The following is a 24,724-nucleotide window of genomic DNA, read 5'->3' as shown; positions in this document are numbered from 1 at the left end:
TACTAATGTTGTAGCATCCTTATTGGGTATGGGAAGGGAGAAAGTAATCCAAAATACATGGATAAGGCTAAATAGGATCTTCTGGCCTGTGTGTGTGTGTGTGTGTGTGTATAATAAGATTATGTACTAGACAAGTGATAGATTAGAAAAGGAAGTGAGTGATCACTTACCTTTAGGGTAGGTGGGGAGCAATTAGAAAAGTTCTTTTTGAATACCCTAAATTAGCTTCCTGTCACCTTAGGGATAAAGTCCAAACTTCTTAGGACAACACTCCAAAACTTATAGTTTTGATTACTACATTCTATGACCTCCTTAATATGAGAGTGCATTTTGTTTCTAATGTGAGTGTTAGCTTCACCTGCAAAGAACACTCATGTGTTCCTATAATTGTAGCTGGCATTGTTTTGACACCACCAGTGACACTAAAATGAACTCTGAGTTCATAGATTTTAAAATAATCACACATTATGCTGTTAATGCCTTTGATACTTTAAAGTAATATGCCCTTCTCCTTTTTCATTTATTCTAGGTCCCTTCTTGTGCGTCATGGTAAATCTTGATATAATTTAAAAGGAACTCCTAGTATTTCTTGGGCTTTTAATTTTGTGTTCTGGCTACTTCCGAAACCTAATGATTCCATTCTCTATGTACATGAATTTTTTTTTTTTTGAAACTTGAGTTAGGGACTGGAAAGTAAAATTTGTTGATACCTGTTGTATGCCAGGTGCATGCTAGATAATCCTCACAGCAACCTTTCATAATAAACATTGTAATTTTTATTTTACAGCTGAGACAGCTGAGTCTCAAAGAGATTTAAGCAACTTGTCAATGTTGATAAGTAATAAGTAACAGACTTGGGATGCTAGTTTAGGTCTGATTCCAAATCTCTTGTATACTCTTTCCCAGTATGGTCAGTGAAATGGATCAAAATAAATGTGTATATGGTCAGTGAAATGGATCAAAATAAATGTGTATCAGAACATATCTATATTCTGTTGTAACCTTGAAGAAGTTTGGTAGCATGCCAAAATATTTGAATCGAGAGATTCCAACTTGGTGAAATTCTATTTATATGCTTGAGAGAATCTTAAAACTGGTAAAATGCTGTGAATATGAAAATCTAGTTAGAAGATTTGAATGGTGCATTTGACCTCTTTTTCTGGTTCCATTACTATTTTGACTGGCTCAGTTTTCACTACATATAGCCACAACCATGTAGGCAGATTTGTTTGTCCCTGTTACTTGTTTTTTGGAATGCTCTAGATAACACCTAAAAATGTGAATTTTATTTTTACTTTGATGTCTCAATTTTTAAGGGAGACATTGTAGTGAAATGTTGGCTGAGTCACCCTTATATTAATTAAATGTTTTAGTCTCTATGTGAATATATACCTGTTGATAAATTATAGGGTGTCACTAGTGAAAACTGGCTTACTGTGCTGAATTTTACGTGTTCTTCAGGCAGGGCTGCCTCTTTTGATTCAGCCATTTTCTCTTTGAATGAGATAACCTATTTGAAAATCTGTTGATATACTCCTTAGCAGGGTGGTCCTAATCCGGACCCTCTGCCTTACTAGCCTCATTTTTCATAACTCTTACACATGTAGCTTACACTTAAGCTCTATAAAACTATTTGCTGTTTTTACTACTATATATATTTTTATATCTCTGCCTTTAACCTCTTTTTTGTGGTAAACTTGGCATGTCTGTCATTCGGGACTCAGTTTAAGTGTTGTTTCCTCTAGAAAACCTTCTTTTAAACCTTCCTCAGTCCCTTGATAGAATTAGATGACCCACTGAATATGAGGTGTACCTTTATCACAGCACTTACTATATCAAATTGTATTATCTGTCTGCTTTTTGATTTTGCCCTAATATTCTTTAGTAGTTAAGGGGAAAAGTAGCAGAATATGAGGTTAGAGAGGTTTAGGCAGGGGCCACACTGCATAGGGTCTTACCATAGGCCAGAGTAAAGAGTATGGATGTTATTCTGAAAGCCAGTGGAGGGTTTTAGCAGGAGAGTGACATGATCCTATTTGTGTTTTTAAAAGATTGCCCTGGCTGCTCTGTGGAGAATGGATTTGTGGACAGTAAGAGTGCAAGCTGGAAAACCACTCAACAGAGGCTACTGCAATGGTCCAAGTGAGAGATGATAGTGGCTTAGACTAGGATAGCACCAGTGGAGACTGGAGAAAAGTGGATGACTCAGGATGTATTTTGGAGTTAGTGCCTATGGGACTCATTAATGCATTAAAAGTAGGGGTTGGAAAAAGGAAAGATTTTCAAAGTTTATTTTCAGGTTTCTAGTTTGAGTAACTGTGTAGAGAGAAAATCTGGCATTCTGCTTTGATTATGTTTGAAATGCCTGTGAGACGTTAAATGAAGAATCAAGTAAGCATTTAAATGTGTGACATTGGAATTCAGAGGTGAGGTGTAGGCATCACTGTTATAATTGGTATTTAAAGCCATGGGAACTGATGAGATCACCAAGAGGATGAATATATAGAGAGGGCCCAAAGATGAACATAAATAACACAAGTTCATCACCCAAAGGCAGAATCTGGCATCCAGACATGTTTTAATTGCCATTATTTAAAATTTTAAAATGCTTTAAACTAGTTTCTCACATTTGAAAATTGAGAGTCCCCATAAAATTTTGGATCTTCTCCTTCTCTTGAATAATTAAGAAGATGCAACATCATTGAACCTGTATTTCTATGCAGTAACAATCAGCCTAAGCTGTGCTCTTTAGTGTGGTCTGCCCAGTTGACCACAGTCTCTACAATGTTCCTTATTTTTTCTTTTACTTAGCCTGTTTTAGTCAAATGCCTCTCTGGGCATTTGAATTCACAGCTCCTAATTTACACATTAAATACAGAAGGAACCAACAAAGGAACCTATGAAGAGGCAACAACAAGATAGGAAAACCAGGAGAATGGGGTGTTACAGAAAACTAGAGAGGAACATGTTTCACTTATTAAATGCTATTAAGAGGTTGAGGAGGATGAAGAGAGAGAAGGGCTGTTTAAGTGGTGTGAATAGATTTGAGGAAAGGCTGGGGAAGAGAGGTGAGGAAGTGGAGGCAGTTCTTTTGAAAACTCAGGAAAGTGAGGAGGCACTGGTAAATGGGACAGGAGATATTAGAGACTATGTGGACAATCCATTAGAGAGGTGGAGATGGTTGGTGCAGGAGAGAAAGGTGATAAATAACGTGAAGATCTTAGAGACCAGGTGATATCCTAGAGCACGAGTCCTGTTGGCCTTTGCACGGAAGAGGCATGCTGCCACAGGGGAGGAGGGAAGGAGCACACTGGTGCTGAGGTGGTGGCAACATGGAACACTAACAGATAACAGTGAGAATCAGCATGTTCACACAAAACCAGAGTGTTATTTTAGCTAAATATTTAGACTCAAACTGTATGTATGGTCTACATTTATACATTCTCCCTCACTATCTCTCCCTGCCAATCTCTCTAGCTCAAAAGTCACCTTGACAGACAAGCCTCTCTGTTCTTATTGTCCGCATTCCACTCAAATAACACTTTTCCCTCTTTGGAACTCATTTATTTCTTCTATTATATTTTCTCATTTCATTCCTCACTTCTCTCTACTTAATGTGGGGGGGAAACAGAGGAATATTTAACTTTAGGAGGTGACATCTAAAATGGATCTGCGATACATACTGAAGTATTAAGGGGTAAAGGGACATGGTGTATGCAATTTACTTAAATGGTTCAGAAGGATAATCACATACATATATAAAAAATATTAAAATTGGTGAATCTGAATAGAACATATAGGAGTTTATTATACTATTCTTTCAACATTTCTGAAGTTTGAAATTGTTTGAAAAGAAAAAAGCTGAAAGGAATGAAGATCAGAAAATAAATTAGATCTAGAAATTGCATAAGATTTCAATAAGCAGAGACATAGGTTAGAGGCAAGTAGGGTTGGATAATGAAAGGGATAAGTATTCCAGGCTGAAAGGACAGGGTAAGCTCTGAACAAAAGCAGAACAGACTGGAATATGATACTGTGAGATAAGAGACAGGTAAGCAGTCAGGTGTAACTGAATTATAAGTTTGGTAAAAAGAAATGAGTGGAGTCAGGTTATGAAGCTCCACGCATGACCCGCAGGGTTTAGTCTTCATCATTAAAACTAGCTGTCACCAAATAGGATGCTTATTCCCTATGTGGTGAGAAAAATGATCTGTTGGGGTGCAGGAAGAAAACTTTGTAACTTCTATTTGTATGTATTTATATCATTTTTTAAAGTTTCTGTTTTAGCTGTTAAAAAATATAGGCAGTATCTTAACACAGCAGTATGTATACACTTTATAAATAAATATGGAGTTCCTAAAAAATTTTTTTGCTGTCAAAGTTAGGAGACTACTCCTACAGACATTTTCCTGCCTTGTAACCAGAGTGATATTTTTCAAAATGCAAAATCAGTCCTGTTAATCTGTATGTGTGTATGTATGTGTGTGTGTATTTATGTATTTGTGTACGTGTATGTAGTTTTTCAACAACTTACTTTGTGTTTAGGATAAAGTGCAAATCATAACATGACTTTAAAAGCTCTTCTCAGTCTACCGCCTACAAATCATGCCAGTCTTCTTCCTGGATGTAGCAGTGTTCATGGTCTAAGCCAAGCTCTTCTACTTCTTTGAGTGCACTACCTTGCCTTTATGTTGGATGATCCTTCTACATAGGATGATCTCATTTAAAAAATTTCTTTTCACCTGGTTAACTCCAGTTTATTCTTCAAGTCCTAGCTTATGTGTTGCTTCCCCTGATAGCCCTCTTCTGACTCCGTAGACAGGGTAGTAACCCCTTTGCATAGACTCCCTTAGCTTTGAAATGGCCTCTCTTGTATTTTTTTTTAATTTATTTATTTTATTTATTTATTGGCTGCGTTGGGTCTTTGTTGCTGCACACGGGCTTTCTCTAGTTGCTGTGAGAGGGGGCTACTCTTCATTGTGGTGCGCAGACTCCTCATTGTAGTGGCTTCTCTTGTTGTGGAGCACGGGCCCTAGGCACGTGGGCTTCAATAATTGTGGCACGTGGGCTCAATAGTTGCGGCACATGGGCTCAATAGTTGTGGTTCACGGGCTCTAGAGCACAGGCTCAATAGTTGTGGCACATGGGCTTAGTTGCTCCATGGCATATGGTATCTTCCCAGAGCAGGGCTCGAATCCATGTCCCCTGCATTGGCAGGCAGATTCTTAACCACTGTGCCACCTAGGAAGTCCCGCCCCTCTTGTATTTTTAATGGCTTGCTAAAAGTTCTTAGAACAGGAAACAAATATCTCTTGTTCACTTCTTTATCCCAGTGGACATGCTTGGAACGCTGTTAAGAGCCCAGTAAATATTTGTTGAAAAGGGAATGGGGTTGTGGAGCAACAGGAACTCTCATTCATTGCTGGTGGGAATGCAGAGTAGCACAGACACTTTGAAACAGTTTGGCGATTTCTTATAATAACACACTCTCACCATACAGTCCAACAATCATTTTCCCTGGCATTTTCCTTATAGAGGTGGTAACTGTTGTCTACACAGAATCCTGCACACAGATAGCAAATTTATTCATATGCCATAACTTGGAAGCAACTAATATGTCCTTCGATAGGTGAATGGAAAACTGTGGTACCTCCAGACAATGGAATATTATTCAGCACTAGAAAGAAGTGTGCTATAAAGCCATGGAAAGACATGGAGGAACCATAAATGCGTGCTACTAAGTGAAAGAAGCCAGTCTGAAAAGGCTACATACTATATGATTCCAACTGTATGACATTCTGGAAAAGACAAAACTATAGGGACAGTAAAAAGATCAGTGGTTACTAGGCGTTAGGGGAGAGGGAGAGTTGAAATGACAGAGCACATAGGATCTTCAGGACAATGAAACTATTCTGTATGATGTTCTAATGGTAGATACATGTCTCTATAAATTTGCCTATACCCAAGAATGAACTGCAGTATGAAATATGGACTTTGAGTGATAATGATGTATCAATATAGGTTCATCACTTGTAATAACAAATGTACCACTGTGGTCGGGGATGTTGATAGTGGGGGAGGCTATGTGTGTGGGAGTGAAGATTATATGGAAAATCTCTGTACCTTCTGCTCAATTTTGCTATGAATCTAAAACTGCTCTGGAAAAATAAAGTCCATTAAACACACACACACACAAAATGAGACAGAGCTGAAATGTGAAACATTTTACAAGAAGAAAAAAGGGGGGTGGGGGAATGGGGTAATCACTAGGGCAATGCCAGTTAAAACCATGATGAAACACCACTTCAATCCGTTAGGATGGCTATAATCAGAAAGACAACCAATAACTAGTATAGGCAGGATGTGGAGAAATGCACATATGGCAAAATAGTGCAGCCACTTTGAAAAACACTTTCATGGTTCTTCAGAATGCTAAACATAGAGTTAATTCTATCCTCAGTATATGCCTAAGAGAAATGAAAACATATGTCTGCACAAAAAATTATACATGAATGTTCACAGCAGCATTATTAATAATAACCAAAATGTAGAAAAAGTCTAAATGTCTCTTAGTTAGCTCAAGCTGCCATAACAAAATACCATAGACATTTATTTCTCACAGTTTTAGAGATTAGGAAGTCCAAGATTAAAGTGCTGACTGATTCCATTCCTGGTGAGAGCCTTCTTGGCTTGCAGAGGGCCACTCTCCCTGTGTCCTCACATGGCCTATCCTTATTGTATGCAGGTGGGGAGAGAGAGTGAGGTCCTGTCTCTTCTTCTTATGAGGACCGTAATCCCATCATGGGGGTCCCACTCTCTGACCTCATCTAAATCTATTTACTTCCCAAAGGCATCATGCCCAGCCAATGTCATGTTGTGGGTTAGGGCTTCAGCATATGAATTTGGAGGGGACACAAACATACAATCCTTAACAATGTCCATTAACTGGTGTATAGATAAAATGTAGTATGTTCATACGATGGAATGTTACTCATCCATAAAAGGAAGGTATTATTGATACATGCTGTAATGAATGAACCTTGAAAATATGCTAAATGAAAGAAACCAGACAGAAAGGACTGCATATTGTATGATTCCACTTATATGAAAAGTCCAGAACAGGCAGATCTATAGGGACAGAAAATAGATTAATGATTGTCTAGGGCTGAGGAGGGAGGAGGTTTGAGGAGAAATGGGCATGAATAAACCTATAGGCTCATAGGCATGGGGTTTCTCTGTGGGGTGATGAAAATATTCTAATAATGATAGTGGCTGCACAACTCTGTGAAAAAACAGTTGAATTGTGTACTTTAATTCTACAGTATGTGAATTATATCTCAGTAAAGCTAATAAATTTTAGCAAAAATTGGTGGTTTGCTTTAAAGTGGCGAAATATAAAATATTGCATGGAGAAAGGTGATGTTCTTCTGTTACATTTCTTTGCATTCTAAATGGAGTGTTGAAAGGAAATAAACTGTAGAGATTTTTTAAAAATCAGACTTTTAATGCAATATAATAAACAGTAACAAGACAACATTTGGAAAGGTTTGGGTAAGAATAGTCCTTGAGTCAGACATGAACCACTAGGCCAGTCTGCCTTTCAGGATGAATAGTCATCCACCTCATTTTAATTTTTTTTACTTTATAGTATATTATGTGACTTTAAATAACTCACAGCGTTTGGTTTTTCCCTCTCCTTCCATTAATTTATTTATTTTGCACCTTCTAATTTCTCCTTTGGAAAAAAGATAGCAACCATCACGCTTCCTCATTTCTTTAGTAAGATGGGTGCAATAACTCTTTACTTCTCTTGTCTCATTTTGAGCAGTAAAAAAAATAATGTGATAATGTCTATAATGATTTTTAAAAAGCAAGAGTAACAAAGAGTTTGAAATTTTTCTCAAGTGGCTTCATACAAATGATTTGGTAACGTCCACATTTACCATGTTTGTTGGGCTAACTTTCACATCCTTGAGGCTAACTCCTCTGGCATCATTCTTGCTTTCTCTGACTTTCTTCATAAGTCCCCTCTTCTGTGCTCCTCTATGCATATCTTTTTTATCATATCTCCACGTACTGGCATTTTCTATTTATCTGCGTGTCTCCTCCATTAGCCTATAAGCTTCATTAAGGCCAATGGCTGGATCTTATCTTTGTACCTCAGCATCTGTAGTTGAATTTGGCAAATAGGAGGTACTCAGTAAAGGCTTGTTGAACTGAACTTAATCATAGTAGAAGCTGTATTATCACATGTGATAGGGAGTGATATTTAGTCTGTTCATTTTTAAAGATTCAAAGCTATAATTATTGAAAAAATATATTCCCACCTTAAAGTTTTATTTTAATTAAAACATATAGTTGCATAATCTTTGACAATGATTTTGATGTAAGGCATGGCCTTTGAATATGGGACCCTAATTATAGTTCTACTTAGTCTTTCTTGCATTGAAAAACAAACAAAAAATTTTAAATGCTAAAATGAAAACAGTTTATTTAAAATAGCGGCACTTGGAAAGAACTTTGAGACATGAATACAGAATCTTTAGATTTTTACTATTTTTCCCAGTGTATAACGGATATCTTATCCACAGCTAATTCAACAACAATTTTTATTAGCAGTACAATTTTATTGTCTCTTTTAAACATTTAAAATAGTTTTTCTAGAAACAACAGTTCTCTTTTTGCAGTCATATTTCTCATAACTAATACAGTGGCATTAACAAGTTTAGAAATAAACAAACATAAGTGACTGGCTCTTATTAAGCATACACCTCAGCTATATTAGAAGACAAGGAAGTACTGAAGAGTAGCTAACCAGCTGTAAGCATTAAAGCTTACCCTGAGCATCTGTAATACATTTGATGCAAAGAATGGAGACTATCGATTAATCTAGTAAATCTCTAGTAAATCACTTAGTGGAGGGAGTTTATGAGACCTTGTGCTTGTTTTATTCTGTACCAAAATTTCATCAATTATAGATAGAGCTTAGGCAGGATCTGCTATATCCTGCCACAAGATTTCGTAAATTTGTTCTTAAAACTCGGTGCTTTGAATGTCTTACTGTCTTCTCAGATCACTCTGGCCACCCCCAAAGAATTTCATGCTAATTGTTTTTTTTTTTATTTGTTTGTTTTAATTTCTTTCAGTGGTAGGAATGGGATCCTGGTGCTTCCACATGACTCTGAAATATGAAATGCAGGTCAGTAATGACAAAATTGAGTAAATGCTTATTTCTTTTAATCCAGAGACACTTCACATTTGAGGAAAGAGCACATTGCTAGAGAATGATATTGAGACAAGAGTTAAAAAAGATGGACTTTGTAATCTCTGGAGTTTTTACTTCAGGCCAAAGGATCCAGGTTGAGTAAGTGAAGTAAAGAGGCAAGCAAATAAGTTGTCCATAGAGAAAACAAGCGAGAGTAGGTTGGGTTTTTGACCACTTCTGTGCAGGCCTGTACTGTTTTAGAGCAGGATTAGAAAGTAGAGTCCCATGGAGGCATCTTAAGAAGATATAATCAGTTCACCAAAATAATGCATTCTTACTCTTGGCCACCTACATTCCCTTATGTCTCTCTTATGGCATCCACTTGAATGGTCTAGTCCCTCTAACTAGCAAGGTTTTAGAGCTATGCAAAGATTTTTACTTACTGCCCTTGCTCTAAGGGGGCCATATTAATAGTCCTCGATCTTTTAACCTCTTTGTTCCCCATCACTAACCCAGGTAACTTCTAGAATAGCACTGTCCACTAGAAATGTAATGTGAACTACATATATAATTAAAAATCTCCAGTAGCCACATTTTTAAAAGCCACATTAGAAAGAAATAGGTGAAATTAATTTTAATATTATATTTTATCTAACCCAGTATATCCAAAGTATTACTTCAACATGTAATCAATATAAATTTATTAATGAAATCTTTCACAGCCTGAAATTGGGTGTATATTTCACACTTGCAGTGTATCTCAATTTATATTAGGTTTATTTCAAGTGTTCAACAGCTGTATAAAGTAGTGCCTACTGTATTGGATAGTGCTCTTCTGGAAGGATCTGTGTATATAACAGTCTATGGATTATTAAATACAGCTATATTAAAATGTAAGAATTAATTCTTAGAGTTTAATATTCAACACATAATATATACTATATATTATAAATATTATAGTATTTATAATAAGGTGTCATGTTTGCTGTGCATGCCATGTTTGACATGGAGAATACACAAATGACTAAGACCTAATCGATCATAGAACACATTTCTCACACTCCCTGACTGGGAAAGCAGACTTATAAACAATGATATAGTATGGAAATTATTTTCAAAGAAGTAAAAATACTCTATGGCAACACAGTGGAGCTTAGAAGAATCTATAATCGTTAAGAGACATTTAAACAGAATCTGAAAGAATTTAGTTGAAACTTTTTAGGTGGTGAAAGGATGAAATGACATACTGCACTTGCACTATGACAAACAGAGCAGGGAGTCATTACAGTGGTGGTGTATCTGACAACAGTGATAAAACTAGAACTTAAATGTGTTTGAAGAAATGACAGGAATGATATTCCGAATTTTTTAACTGTATGGTAAGAATACCAGCAATCAGAATGGTGATACCAGTGAGCAACAGCTAAATAATAACCCTGAAAATAAGGCTTTGCATTTTATCATACTAAAAAATGACTGGAATTTGTCCAGCTCTAGCAATCATCAAATGCTTCCATATATACTATCTTAGATAGTTATTACTCATGTTTTATAAATTCCAGTACTAGAGCCGAAAGAGGCTAATTGATTTGACCAAAATCATCTGCAGTTTATAAATGATATATCATGCACACACCACATACACACATGCATGCATATTTCTACACACACACACACACACACACACACACACCCTTTCTCTGGCTCTGTCCATGAGAGGATATGGGAGCCGGGAACCCCAGTACCAAAGAGCACACCTAACATCCAGATCACTTGCCATTAAAAGGAACCTGGGTGGATTCTGAGGGTTGGGGGCAGAAAAAAAACGACAATATGAGCCTGAAACATCTTTCTGTGCCAGAAGGAATGGAAGTGATAAGAGAAGGATGGGAACATGACAAAAGGACACTGAAGCCAACTTGAAGGGCTTCTCGCTGGCCAAATTTGAGACAATTTGAGCATCAAAATAAGCAATGATAGTAACAGATTATAACGGTTAGTAAATCCATTGAAGATACAACCCACTGAATAAAATGGGAAATCTTGAGTCCATACTGAAATAATATATGATATAATAAATGAAACAATAAGTATTATGAATAAATGAATAAATTAAAAGTTTGATGTTGAATTTACATAGTTTCAAAGTACATTATTACAAAATAATTATAAAGGGAAAAAGGGTAACTTTACAGTGGAGGAGACTAGCAGACAACACCTTAAGCAGTCGGAATGAGTTATGTTCATAATGGGGCAAATCAAAGTTGTGTGCCACCTGAGGATGCAGTGGCAAAAACGTAGCATCACTTCTCTGATATTCTTGCCAAAGATGCATAATCTGAATCTAGTCCATCAGGCAAAATCAAATTGAGTGACATTCTACAAAACAACTGGCAGGTAATCTTCAAAAGTATCCATGGTCATAAAATTAAAAGATTGAGGAACTATTCAAGATTGAAGGAGACTAAAAAGATATGGGAATTAAATACACTGTGTAATTCTGGACTGGATCGTGTGTGTGTGTGTGTGTGTGTGTGTATGCCTGCTTATACTTATATTGTTGGGACACTTAGAAAAACTTGAATGGGATCTGAGGATTACATGGTAGTAATAATAAATCCATGTTATTTTCCTGGTTTTGTTGGTAGTATTGTGGATATGTAGGTGAATATCTTTTTTTAAAGATATAATTCACATATCATAAAAATATACCCTTTTAAAGTATACAGGTTATTTTAAGTATATGCACAAAATTGTGGAACCATCACCACTCTCTAATTCCAGAATATTTTCATCACCCCAAAGAGAAATCCCATTCCCATTAGCAGTCATTCCCCATTAATCCCACCTCCTAGCCCTTGACAACCACTTATCTACCCTCTTTCCTAGGCAAAGTGGATTTGCCTATTCTGGACATTTTGTAGTAATGGGTTATACAACATGTGGCCTTTTATGTCTGGCTTCTTTCACTTAGGCCAAAATGTTCCATTGTTTGGATATAGCACGTTTTCTTTATCCATTTATTAATTAGTAGATATTTGGGTTGTTTGTGTTTTTGGCTTTTGTACCTAATGTTATCAACATTAATATACAAGTTTTTGTGTGGATGTATGCTTTCAGTTCTCTTAGGTATATACTTAGGAGTGGAATTTCTAAGTCACATGGTAACTCTGTGTTTAAAAAGAGCTGCTAGACTGTTTTTCAAAGTGGCTACACTGTTTTACATTCCTGTTGGCAATTCTCCATATCCTTGCCAATACTTGTTATTCTCCCTCCTTTTGATTATAGCCATCCTAGTGGGTGTCATGTGGTATCTCATTATGGTTTTGTTTTGCGTTTCCCTAATAATAAATGATGTTGAGCATCTTTTCATGTGTATATTGACCATTTGTATATCTTCTTAGGAGAAATGTCTATTTATATCCTTTTGCCTATTTTAAAATTAGGTTATTTGCCTTTTTGTCATTAAGTTCTCTCTATATATAGAATATATATATATTCTGGATACTAGACCCTTATCAAATATATGGTTTTCTAATTTTTTTTTTCATTCTGTGGGTTGTTTTTTCACTTTCTTAATAGCATCCTTTGAAGCAAAAAAAAAGGTTTCAATTTTGCTGAAGTTCATATTATCTATTTTTTCTTTGGTTGCTTTTGCTTTTGATGTTATATCTAAGGAACCATTGCCTAATCCAAGGTCATGAAGATTTATACCTATGTTTTCTTCTAAGAGCTTTATAGTTTTAGCTCTTACATTTAGGTCTTTGGTCCATTTTAAATTAATTTTTGTATGTCGTTTAAGGTACAGGTCTAGCTTTATTCTTTTGCATATGAATATGAAGTTGTCCCGTCATTTGTTAAAAAGGCTGTTCTTTCCCCATTGAATTGTCTTGGCACCCCTGTTGAAAATCAGTCAGCTATAAATGTATGAGTTTATTTCTTGATTCTCAATTCAACTCTCAGTTCTATTCCATTGACCTATGTATATATATACCTTGATTGCTGTAGATTTGTAGTAAGTTTTGAAATTGGAAGCTGTGAATCCTCCAAATTTATTCTTTTTAAAAATTGTTTAATCTATTCTAGGTACCTTGAATTTCCATATGAATTTTAGGATCAGCTTATCAATTTCTGCAAAAAGTTAGCAGGGATTTTGAAAGGCATTGCATTGAATCCATACTTTGGAGAGTATTGCCATCTTAATATTAAATCTTCCAGTCTATGAACACAGGATGCCTTCCCACTTATTTGTCTTTTTAATTCCTTTCAATAATGTTTTATAGTTTGTGTTCGTCTTGACTTCTTTTGTTACATTATTTATAAGTATTATATTCTTTTTGATGCTGTTGTAAATGAAATTGTTTTCTTAATTTCATTTTCTGATTTCTCATGCTACTGTATAGAAATACCAGTGATTTTTGCATATTGCTCTTGTATCCTGCAACCTTGCTGAACTTGTTTTTTACCTCTTACAGTTTTATGTGTATGTATATAAGAATTTGTTAGGGTTTTTTGTGTGTACAAGATCATGTCACATGCAAATAGAGATAGTTTTATCTCTTCCTTCGCAATTGGATGCCTTATGTTTATTTTTCTTGCCTAACTGCCCTGACTAGAACTTCCAACACAGTGACTTTTTTAAATTGAAATATAGTTGATTTACATTATTATCTTTGTTTCAGGTGTACAGCATAGTGATTCAGTATTTTTGCAGACTATACTCCATTATAAGTTATTATAAGATAATGGCTATAATTCCCTGTATATCCTTGTTGCTTATCTATTTTATATAGTAGTTTGTATCTGTTAATTCCATGCCCTAATTTATCCCACCCCTCTTCCTCTCTTCTTCAGTAACCACAAGTTTGTCTTCTATATTTGTGAGTCTGTTTCTGTTTTGTATATACATTCATTTGTATCCTGGACACTGTTGGATAGAAGTGGAGAGAGCAGACATCCTTGTTTGGTTCATGATCTTAGGAAGAAAACTTTCAGTTTTTCACCATTAATTATAGTATTAGCTGGAGCTTTGTGTAGATGTCCTTTATTAGGCTTAGGAAGTTCCTTTCTATTCCCAGTTTATTGAGTGTTTTTATCAAGAAAAAGGGTTGGAATTTTTAACTGTTTTTTCTGCATCTCTCGAGATGATCACGTGGTTTTTCTTTATTATATTAGTATGGTCTAGTATGTTGACTTTTTTTCATATGTTGAAACAACCTTGCATTCCTGTGATAAATCCCATTTGGTCAAGGTATATAATCTGAGTGGATATCTTTGTAGGAAACATGCACTAAAGTACTTTGGAGTAATGGAACCTCATGTCAGTAGCTTACTGAGATGGTTCAGGGAGAAGAAAAATATTTGTATTGTACTTCAAACTTTTCTGTAGGTTGGAATTGTTTTAACATTTTTTTTAAACAGAAAAACAATGTACATATCCTTTGACCCAATAATTGCACTCCTAGGAATACTTCCTAAGAAAGTAATCAGAGACAGAGAAAAGGTGTTTCACAAGGATGTTTATCACAGCGTTACAGGTGATAAAGACTTTTAAATGATCTAAATGTTTAACAATAGGAAGATTGTTAGGAATTCCCTGGCGGTCCTTGGCAGGCCTCACTGCCAAGGCCTGGTTTCAGTCCCTGGTCAGGGAACTAAGATCCCACAAGCCGCGTGGTGTGGCTAAAAACAAAAACAAAACCCCCCAAAAAAAGACAAAAACAAAAAAACCAAAACACAATAGGAAGATTGTTAAATGTGCCGTGATATAACTAAATTAAAATATTTTGAAGACTGTTTATTTACATGGGAAAATCTTAAGACATAAAACTTTATGTAACATGATGTAAATTTTATAAATAATAGTGAAAAGACTGGAAGGAAGTACATTTTACCTCACTTCTTTCCACTTTTTACAAAGTTTGTAGTCTATGGCCCCAACTTATTATAACTCTCACCCACCCAATACGGATATCCTTGAAGCCCTTGCCCCTTGTTTTTTGAGTAATATTCAGCCCAGATCAGGCTTAATTATCTGCCTATTCTGTGCCTGAACTGAGTAGCTAAGTATTGCTCATAGAAGTCACATCCCTGTGTTAAGTGACCTCACTTTCAAATTATTAAACAGAAATCGCAAATAAGCACTCAATGCCACAAAGCAGTGCCATTACATTTCCCTGATAATTTCACTTCCCAGAACCATGATTTCACACCTGTTCCTTTCTTTAGATTTCTTTTTACATCTCTTTGCTTCATACCCTGTTCTCCTTGCTGATATCTTCTTCAATATTTCGTTGAGAATATAGATGAAATCAGTCCCATCTTTCTATCACCACCTTCTTTCTGTCACCACCTATCACTCCCTCATCTTGCTATCACCACCTTCTTCCTCCTATTATTGACATATTTATGTGTCTGACTTCTCTATCAGAATGCGAGTTACCAAGGAGCAGGGACTCTTTCTGGCTGACCTTAGTGTATCCTCTACTTATACCATGAGTCTGGCATACAGCACAGTGTAAGTGTTTTACAAATCAGTATTTAAGGGTTGACACATTGAAGAGGACCAGGTTTATTATGTGGTCCTATTGGGATTAAAGATTAAGAGACATCTTGCTCAACATAGGGAAGAATATTCTAAGCCAGTAGATAGTAAGGGCTGCCTTAGAAGATCTTGAGTCCTCTGTCCTTGCAAGTACCCAAGCACAGGCTGAACAAACACTTTTCATTAGTTCAAAAATTTTTTTTTGGTATCTGAGGAACAGGTATACATAAGTAAATGATTGTATAATCCTTCTTTCAAGGAATCTATATGGTCTAGGGATGAAGATAATATACTAGTGAACACAACAACAGAGGTATATACAGGGTGCTTTGGAAATGGAAAGAGAAAGTGATTATTAGGGTGCGGAGGTCAGAAAAGAGGTTTCACACCGAAGACTCAGACACATATTTGAATTGCACTGTCAAGATGAATAGGAATTTGTCAGGTCAACTAGCACCCATGGAGTTGTGAGAATATGTTTGGCTTCTCAGAACACTGCCAAGTAGTACATTATGGTTGTAGCCAGGGAGTGGGAGGATGTGGTGATGATGGTGACAGTGCTACCAGTAATAATAGCTAACATTTGTTACATTATTGAGTACCTCCTCTGGGCAGGCGTTGACCTAAGTGGCAGATGTGGTTTGGGGAACTAACCACAGGCCCATCAAAGCCTCATGGACTTTATCCCTTGTGAGCCATCATTTTAACCTGTATTTTGAGCAGAGGTGGGACTCACTTTGATTTGCATGTAAATTGTTGGCAAGATTGTCGCCAAGGGGACTTCCCTGGTGGCATAGCAGTTAAGAAACCTCCTGCCAATGCACGGGACATGGGTTCGATCCCTAGTTGGAGAAGATCCCACATGCTGCAGAGTAACTAAGCCCATGCACAACTACTGAGCCTGTGTTCTAGATCCCATGAGCCACAACTACTGAGCCCACATGCCACAACTACTGAAGCCTGTGCTCCACAACAAGAGAAGCCACCACAATGAGAAGCCTGCACACCACAATGAAGAGTAGGCCCCGCTCGCCACAACTAGAGAAAGCCCACGCACAGCAACGGAGACCCAACGCAGCCAAAAATAAATAAGTTAAGAGAAAAAAAAAAGATTGTCGCGAAGATAACAGCATTTGGATGGACAAAATGGCCTTTGATCTGAGATCTTTGACACTATGCTTCATCGTTATTATCATACTACTTTATCAACTTCATGGGCAAATGTTACATGTGCCTTATTTCATTCCCCTTTTGGTCTACATGATTGTGGTTTTTTGTGCTTGCCTAACTGGGCAGAAATAACATATGACCCATTTTCCCAATGATTGAGGAGCAGAGAAGAATCATCAGTACCGAAGGATTTCTTTAAATAGCTTCTCCATTTCTTAAATCTAAACATAAAGTGAACATGAATATTCCTTGGAGGTTCCCTGTCTTGTCTCCTTTCAGGGTAAATTTGGCTCAACAATGTTAGGCCATCATTTGTTACATACAATCACTGAAGCCAAGTAAGAAATGGCAGTGTTGCCACTTATCTGACTCTGGTGGTCAGCGAACCATTTCACCAGCCTGAACTTAGTTTGTTGTAGCTGTAGAGAAATTGGAGGCCTGGTTTTTATTCCTGCCTAAACTGAGCAGAAGCAAATATTGACAGTTCTGTTTTAGGAATGATTTGGAACTTGAATGGTATTTTCATCAGATTTATTGTTCCTAGGTGGCTGCTGCATGGATTCCAGATCTGATTCTACCACCTCACTGGCCATTTGAGCATAGACATGCAACTTAATCTTGCTGAGCGTTAGTTTTTTCATCTAATAGGTTTAATAATACCTGTAGGAGTATTATGAGGGTCAGTTGATTGGCATATGTGAAAGGATCATGATAGGATCTGTTAAATTAGTGTTTAATAAATGTTAATGTCCTTCCTTTTTCTTCAGTCAGTCAGAATGTCTGAAACCACCATTATTGATCCATTGTTAGTGATTCATTCCTGTTGAGTAGCATTAAATTATGTGCACCCCTGTGGAGGGTAGCATTTTAAGCTATTACTAACTCCTTTCCCATGATTAATATGTCACATTCTTGTGGCAACCAGCCAAGAGCAATACATTTGGGAGTGGGATTGAGGACAACATTAGAGAAGGGGTAGAGATAACAGGAGTGAGCAGATGGCCTTCACATAAGGGGTGAAAGGAACCAAAGAACAATTTAGAATCATGGAACTTTAATATTAAAAGAGATTTTTGACATTTAGTCCAAATTTATAAATTTTGTAAATGGAAAAAGAGCCCAAGAGAGGGAAAGTGATCTGACTAGAAGTTAGGGACAAGATGAGGACCCACATTTTGTTTTGTATTCTTTTGTTTCCTTTACCTCTTTTAGGATTTTATCTTGCGCTGATGGTGGTAGGAACTTTAAGTTTTTAGGAGGCTTCTCCCAGATTTTCTTTTCATCTCTTCACTCATTCAACTCCTTCTTTGTGCTTTCACTAGCTGATATATACAGTCATTGATAATCCTGGGGAGGGTAAAAACGAAGGTAACTTCTTAGTTTTTTCTTTGTGTTTTTCTGGTTTTTCCATGTGTTCTGTGCTGAGCATGTAATATGTTTGATGTTAGAAAAAAATTCTAGTAAAATAAGAATATATTCATGTATTTCTCATAAGTAAAAATAAGTATATTTATCCTAGAAAATAAAACCAAAAAAAAAGTTTGTTTATAATACAAAAACAAAAATAGCTTAAATGTTAGGTAGACTTTATAATGTAACCTAAGTCAGACTTTATAATGTCAGTAGCAGATGTTCTGGTTATAAATACTACCCTTCTTTCTCCTTTTCTCCCTATCTCAGTGAATGAAACCACCTTACACCCAAAGCCCAAATCAAAACCCTGTGATTCATTTCTAATTTCTCCTACTTTTCTCTCTTCTACAAACTCTAAAACCTCTTGATTCAACTTCTGTGATAACTCTTGAATACATCTGCCTCTGGCTGTCTCCACTGCCACTGCCTTAATCAATCATCTCCAACCCAGATTCCTGTAACTTGTCCCTAATTTGTGTCCCTGCCTCCCCCCATCCTTTTGTCACAGTGGAATAAAAATACTCTTCCTACAAACAAAACTAATTGTTTTCATTCTTTGAGCAGTGTTTGCTAGGCTTTGTACACGTGTTGTGGATGAGATGTGTAAATACAGTCTCTGCTCTTCAGATGGCATGCCGCTTTTTAAACCTCTTTAATACCTCTCAGACCTCAAGCTCATAAATTTAAACCACAGGCTTTGTAATCTGGCCTCTGCCTACGTCTTCAGACTCATCTTCAGACACATACCTCACCCCATTCTAGAATTCTGTGTTCTTTTACCAGTCATAATTTTGCTAGTTATGGTTTTGAAGAAAAACTTTTGTAAAATATTACCCATATTTTAAAATCCATGCCATTTTAACATATGCTTGGTTCAGTTTAGTTTCTTTAAGCAAATAAACAGAAAAGCAGCCAACATTTGGAGTCCAGACCTTTCTTCTCAGCTACAGATCTGTATTTCTAGTTGTCTGATTGACATATCCACTAGGCTGTCTCACAGGTAGCTCAGACTCAACATGTTGAAAATTGTTCTTGTAATTGTCTCTGTTTTCACAGTCTCAGTAAACTATACTACCATCAACTGAAGTGTTTAAGCAAGAAACTTGAGTCATCCTCGACATTTTGTTCTACCTCACCTTTATATCAAATCAGTCACAAATCCCAGTTTATTTTACTTCCTAAATATTTCTCAAGTCTGTTCACCTATGTCTATTCCCAATTCTGCTACGTTAATCCAACTAGCAACTTTGCTTAGTCTGACTTCTGTAACCTCTTAGCTTGTTGCCCCACATCCATGCTTTTTCCCTTCAGTGCACTCTCCACATGTACCTGATCTGGTACCAAATATTTACTACTGTGTCAGTTATCTTGGGCTGCCATAACAAAATACCATAAGCTAGGTGGCTTAAACAATAGACATTTATTTTTTTTCGTTGTTTGGAGGCTGGAAGTCTGAGATCAGGGTATCAGCATGGTCAGGTCTGGTAAGAGCTCTCTTTCTGGCTTGCAGGCAGCCACCTTCTCACAAGTTCTCTGGTGTCTCTTCTTAGAAGGGTATTAATCCCATCTTGAGGGCCCTACCCTCATGAATCCATCTAACCCTATTACCTCCCAAAGGACACATCTCCAAATACCATCAGATTGGGGGTTAGACTTTCAACATATGAATTTGTGTCCAACACAAGCATTCAGTTCATAACAACTATATTATCGTCTGTTTCCTTGATGCTCTGACATCTGGGTCCTCGCTGATTAGTGAGAGACTGCCCCTCCCAGAGATAACCAGTTCTTAGATATAGCAAACAACTCAACCTGAACTGTGCCTTTCATATGCAAATTAACCAATCCAGAGGCCCTTCTCTAAACGTGGTGTCCCCAACCCCCTGGGCCCAGCTACTCCCCATCGCTTGCATTACCGCCTGAGCCCCACCTCCTCTCAGATCAGCAGTGGCATTAGATTCTCATAGGAGCGCGAACCCTACTGTGAACTGCGCATGCGAGGAATCTAGGTTGCATGCTCCTTATGAGAATCTAATGCCTGATGATCTGAGGTGGAGCTGAGGCAGTGATGCTAGCGCTGGGGAGCAGCTGCGAGTAACAGATTATCATTAGCAGAGAGATTTGAGTGCACAGAGACCATAATAAATCAGTTGCTTGTAGATTCATATCAAAACCTTATCAGTGAGTGGCAAGTGAAAATTGAGCTGCATCTGGTGGCAGGCTTTATAGTGGCAAGTGAGTTGATGTACTTCAATTGTACAGCTGCATCTGGTGGCAGGCTTTAAGTCAGAATCCAACACTTACTTTAGTCCGTGTGTGGCCCCCTCATTATTGTATTTACCACTTCCATCCGTGCCTCTTTCCCACGCTGCGCACTTGTTTCAGTCAGTTTTGGTAAGCCCACGAGCTAAACCTAGTCAAAATGAGTAAAAACCAAACATTGCTGGAGAGTTTCTTTGAAAAGAGGGGAAGACCCAATGATGAGACAGCAGAAGACTCTTAAGACTGCCAACAAAAAGAAAGCTGCACTTAAAAGAAAATACCAAGAGTCCTGCTTAAATTATGGGTTCATTGCAATAGGTGATTCACATTCTCCAAGCCAGCTTCATATAATAGGTGGCAACCAGTTATCCAGCGAAGCCATGAAACCTTCAAAACTGTTTTGCCACATGGAGACCAAGCACCCTACATTAAAAGACAAGCCTTTGGAGTTTTTCAAAAGAAAAAAATCTGAACACGAAAACAGAAGCAATTATTGAAGGCCACCACTTCATCAAATGTGTCTGCACTGAGAGCATCATTCTTAGTGGCTAACTGCATTGCTAAAGCTAAGAAGCCCTTTACTATTGGTGAAGAGTTGATCCTGCCTGCTGCTAAGGACATTGGTTGTGAACTTTTAGGAGAGGCTGCAGTTCAAAAGGTGACAGGTGTTGCTCTTTTGGCTAGCATCATAACTAGATGAATTGATGAAATAGCAGAGGATATTGAGGCACAATTGTTAGAGAGGATTAATGAGCCACCATGTTATGCCATCCACGTTGACAAGTCTACTGATGTTGAAAAGAAGGCAACAATGATTGGTTTTGTGTGATATATTCTTCAGGAGGATGTGCGTGAGGATATGTTATGTGCACTTTTGTTGCCAACCAGCACCACAGCTGCAGAACTATTCAAGTCTTTGAATGATTACCTATCAGGAAAACTGAATTGGTCACTTTGTGTTGGTATATGCATGGACGGAGTGGCTGTCATGACTGGATGGCTTTCTGGTTTCACTACTGAGTCAAAGAGGTCTCTTTTTAATGTAAGTCTACGCACTGTGTCATCCATAGAGAAATGCTGGCTAGCCGAAAAATGTCACCTGACCTTAACAACATTTTGCAGGATGTGTTTAAAACGATCAACCACATTAAAGTACATGCCCTTAACTCATGTCTGTTCGTGCAGCTCTGTGAGGAGATGGATGCAGAGCACACACGCATTCTCTTATACATAGGAGTGAGATGGCTTTCTAAAGGTAGATCACTGGCCAGAGTTTTTGAGTTATGACAGCCACTCCAGAGATTTCTTTTAGAAAAACAGTCACTACTGGCAGCACATTTCAGTGACACAGATGAGTCGCAAAACTTGCTTACTTGTGTGACATATTCAGCCTGCTCATTTAACTCAATCTATCAGTTTGGAGGAGAATGACAGCTATGTTCAATTAGGCAGATAAAGTGGCTGGATTCAAAGCCAAACTGGAATTATGGGGGCAATGGGAGAACATTGGGATTTTTGACGTGTTTCAAATACTAGCAGAGATTTTGAAAGAGCCAGGGCCGCCTTTCTCCCAGCTGGTGCATGATCACCTATCTCAGCTTTCAAAAAGAGTTTGAGAATTACTTCCCAACCAAGAAAAGACCCCCACACTGGGAAGGAATGGATCTACGACCCATTTGCGAATAAGCCAGGTAAATAATTGACTTTGTCCTTTCTAGAAGAGGATCAACTGTTTGAGATCACAAATGACGGTGGCCTTAAAAGTATGTTTGAAACAACTTCAGGTTCTCCATATGTTCTGGATTAAAGTCAAGGCAGAATATCCTGAGATTGCCACAAAAGCACTGAAAAGCCTGCTTCCATTTCCAACATCCTATCTTCTTCTCCTTCGTCTTCGTCATCGTCGTCTTCTCCTTCTCCTCCTCCTTCTCCTCCTTTTCCTTCTCCTTTTTTTGCCCCATCACGCAGCTTTTGGGATCTCAGTTCCCCAACCAGGGACTGAACCCAGGTCACAGCAGTGGAAGCCTAGAATCCTAACCACTAGGCCACTAGGGAACTCCCTAACATCTTATCTTTGTGAAGCAGGGTTTTCTGCAGTGACAGCAACCAAAACGAGATGATGGAATAGATTGGACATAAGCAACACACTTGGGGTATCACTGGCTCCCATCACCCCTAGTTGGGACCACCTGAGTTGCAGGAAAACAAGCTTAGGGTTCCCACTGATTCTACATTATGGTGAATTGTATAATTATTTCATTGTATATTACAGTGTAATAATAATAGAAATAAAGTGCACAATAAACGTAATGTGCTTGAATCAGCCTGAAATCACCCACTCCCAGCCCGTGGAAAAATTGTCTTCCACAAAACTGGTCCCTGGTGCCAAAAAGGTTGGGGACCACTGCTCTAAACCACATGTTACACTCCAGGAGGCAGTATTCCTCTGCCCTAATCAAGCCAGAGCCAGGTACCAGATAACTAGAGAAAACTCCTGTACCCCAGAGCCCTCTGAAGTTTTTCAAATTAGCCAATTCTAAACCTGCTTACCTTCCCTTGCCTTGCCTTTCTTAAGAAAACTGTAATAAAGCCTCTTGTCCACACTTTCCTCTTGCTTCTTCTGCCTCCTGACTGACCCTGGTGCTTTCCTGTGCTGCCCTGCATGGCATGGCTTGCCCCCTCTTCTTGGGAACTGTGAATAACAAATTATCTTTTATTTTTTTTTTGAAGGGGGAAAGTTCTCCCTTAGGTTTTACCTCCTATTTTGTTTGTTTGTTTGTTTTGGCCGCAGCATGCAGTTTTCGGGATCTTAGTTCCCTGACCAGGGATCGAACCTGGGCCCCCAGCAGTGGAAATGCAGAGTCCTAACCACTGGACTGCCAGGGAATTCCCCAAACTGTCTTTTCAGTGGCAATCATCTCCTGATCTGCTGGCTTCACCATACCTGAATAATAATAAAATTTATATTTTAAAACACACTACCTTTAAAAAAAAAAAAAACACACACACTACCACACTGCTATGGACTGAATTGTGCCCTCTCAAAAATGTTGACTGTTTGCAGATGACATGATACTTATACATAGAAAATCCTAAAGCAACATCAGAAAACTATTAGAGCTCATCAATGAATTTCATAAAGTTGCAGGATACAGAATTAATGAACAGAAATCTCCTGCACTTCTACATACTAACAACAAAATATCAGAAAGAGAAATTAAGGAAACAATCTCATTTATTATCATATCAAAAAGAATACCATAGGGGGGTCAACTTGATGATTGGTGATGACTTAGAGGGTTGGGATAGAGAGGGTGGAAAGGAGTTGCGGGAGGGAGGGGATATGGGGATATATGTATAAATACAGTTAATTCACTTTGTTGTACAGCAGAAACTGGCACAACAGTGTAAAGCAATTATACTCCAATAAAGAGCTTAAAAAAATGTGAAAAGATACAGCACTAAAAATAAAGAAAAAAAGAAATCACCTGTCACAACACTAAGCTGGACACTTAGTGTCCAGCTTATAGTTTAATATTAATAACTAATTGTTATTTTTTTGAATGTTCAATAAAATTAATATCTTTTTTATTGGAGTGTAATTGCTTTACAGTGTTGTATTTTCTGCTGTACAATGAAGTGAGTCAGCTATATGTGTATGTGTGTATATATATGCCCTCCCTCTTGGATCTCCCTTCTGCCCCCCACCCCATCCCACCCATCTAGGTCATCACAGAGCACCGAGCTGAGCTCCCTGCGCTATACTGCAGGTTCCCACTAACTATCTGTTTTACACATGGTAGTGTATTTAAGTCAAACCTAATCTCCCAATTCATCTCACCCTCCCTTCCCCCTCCCCCAGCACTGTGTCCACACATGTGTTCTGTATGTCTGTGTCTCTATTCCTGCCGTGGAAATAGGTTCATCTGTACCGTTTTTCTAGATTCCACATATATGTGTTAATATACGATATATTTTTTTCTCTTTCTGATTTACTTCAGTCTGTATGACAGATTCTAGGTCCATCCACATCTCTACAAATGACCCAATTTTGTTCCTTTTTATGGCTGAGTAATATTCCATTATAGATACATACCACATCTTCTTTATCCATTCATCGGTTGATGGAC

At 37.6% G+C, this 24,724-nt stretch overlaps 1 protein-coding gene across 5 annotated transcripts in view; it reads left to right on the top strand.

Moving 5' to 3' along the window:
- The window catches only part of ACER3 (alkaline ceramidase 3), a 191,306-nt gene that overhangs the window by 102,547 nt on the left and 64,035 nt on the right, over nucleotides 1-24,724 (top strand). For 2 of the 5 annotated variants that reach the window (XM_057750225.1, XM_057750226.1), the window contains exon 3: nucleotides 9,147-9,199. The exons of 2 other annotated variants lie outside the window; for them this stretch is intronic. In XM_057750225.1, the coding sequence (XP_057606208.1) occupies nucleotides 9,147-9,199 (53 nt within the window). Of the gene's footprint in view, nucleotides 1-9,146; nucleotides 9,200-11,126; nucleotides 11,201-24,724 lie in introns of those variants that run through there. One more of the 5 variants, XM_057750229.1, reaches the window with a different exon arrangement.

Source organism: Hippopotamus amphibius, chromosome 9, assembly GCF_030028045.1.
Source record: "Hippopotamus amphibius kiboko isolate mHipAmp2 chromosome 9, mHipAmp2.hap2, whole genome shotgun sequence".
Taxonomy (NCBI): domain Eukaryota; kingdom Metazoa; phylum Chordata; class Mammalia; order Artiodactyla; family Hippopotamidae; genus Hippopotamus; species Hippopotamus amphibius.
Note: the sequence above shows the minus strand (reverse complement) of the source record. Positions and strands in the feature narration are given on the sequence as shown.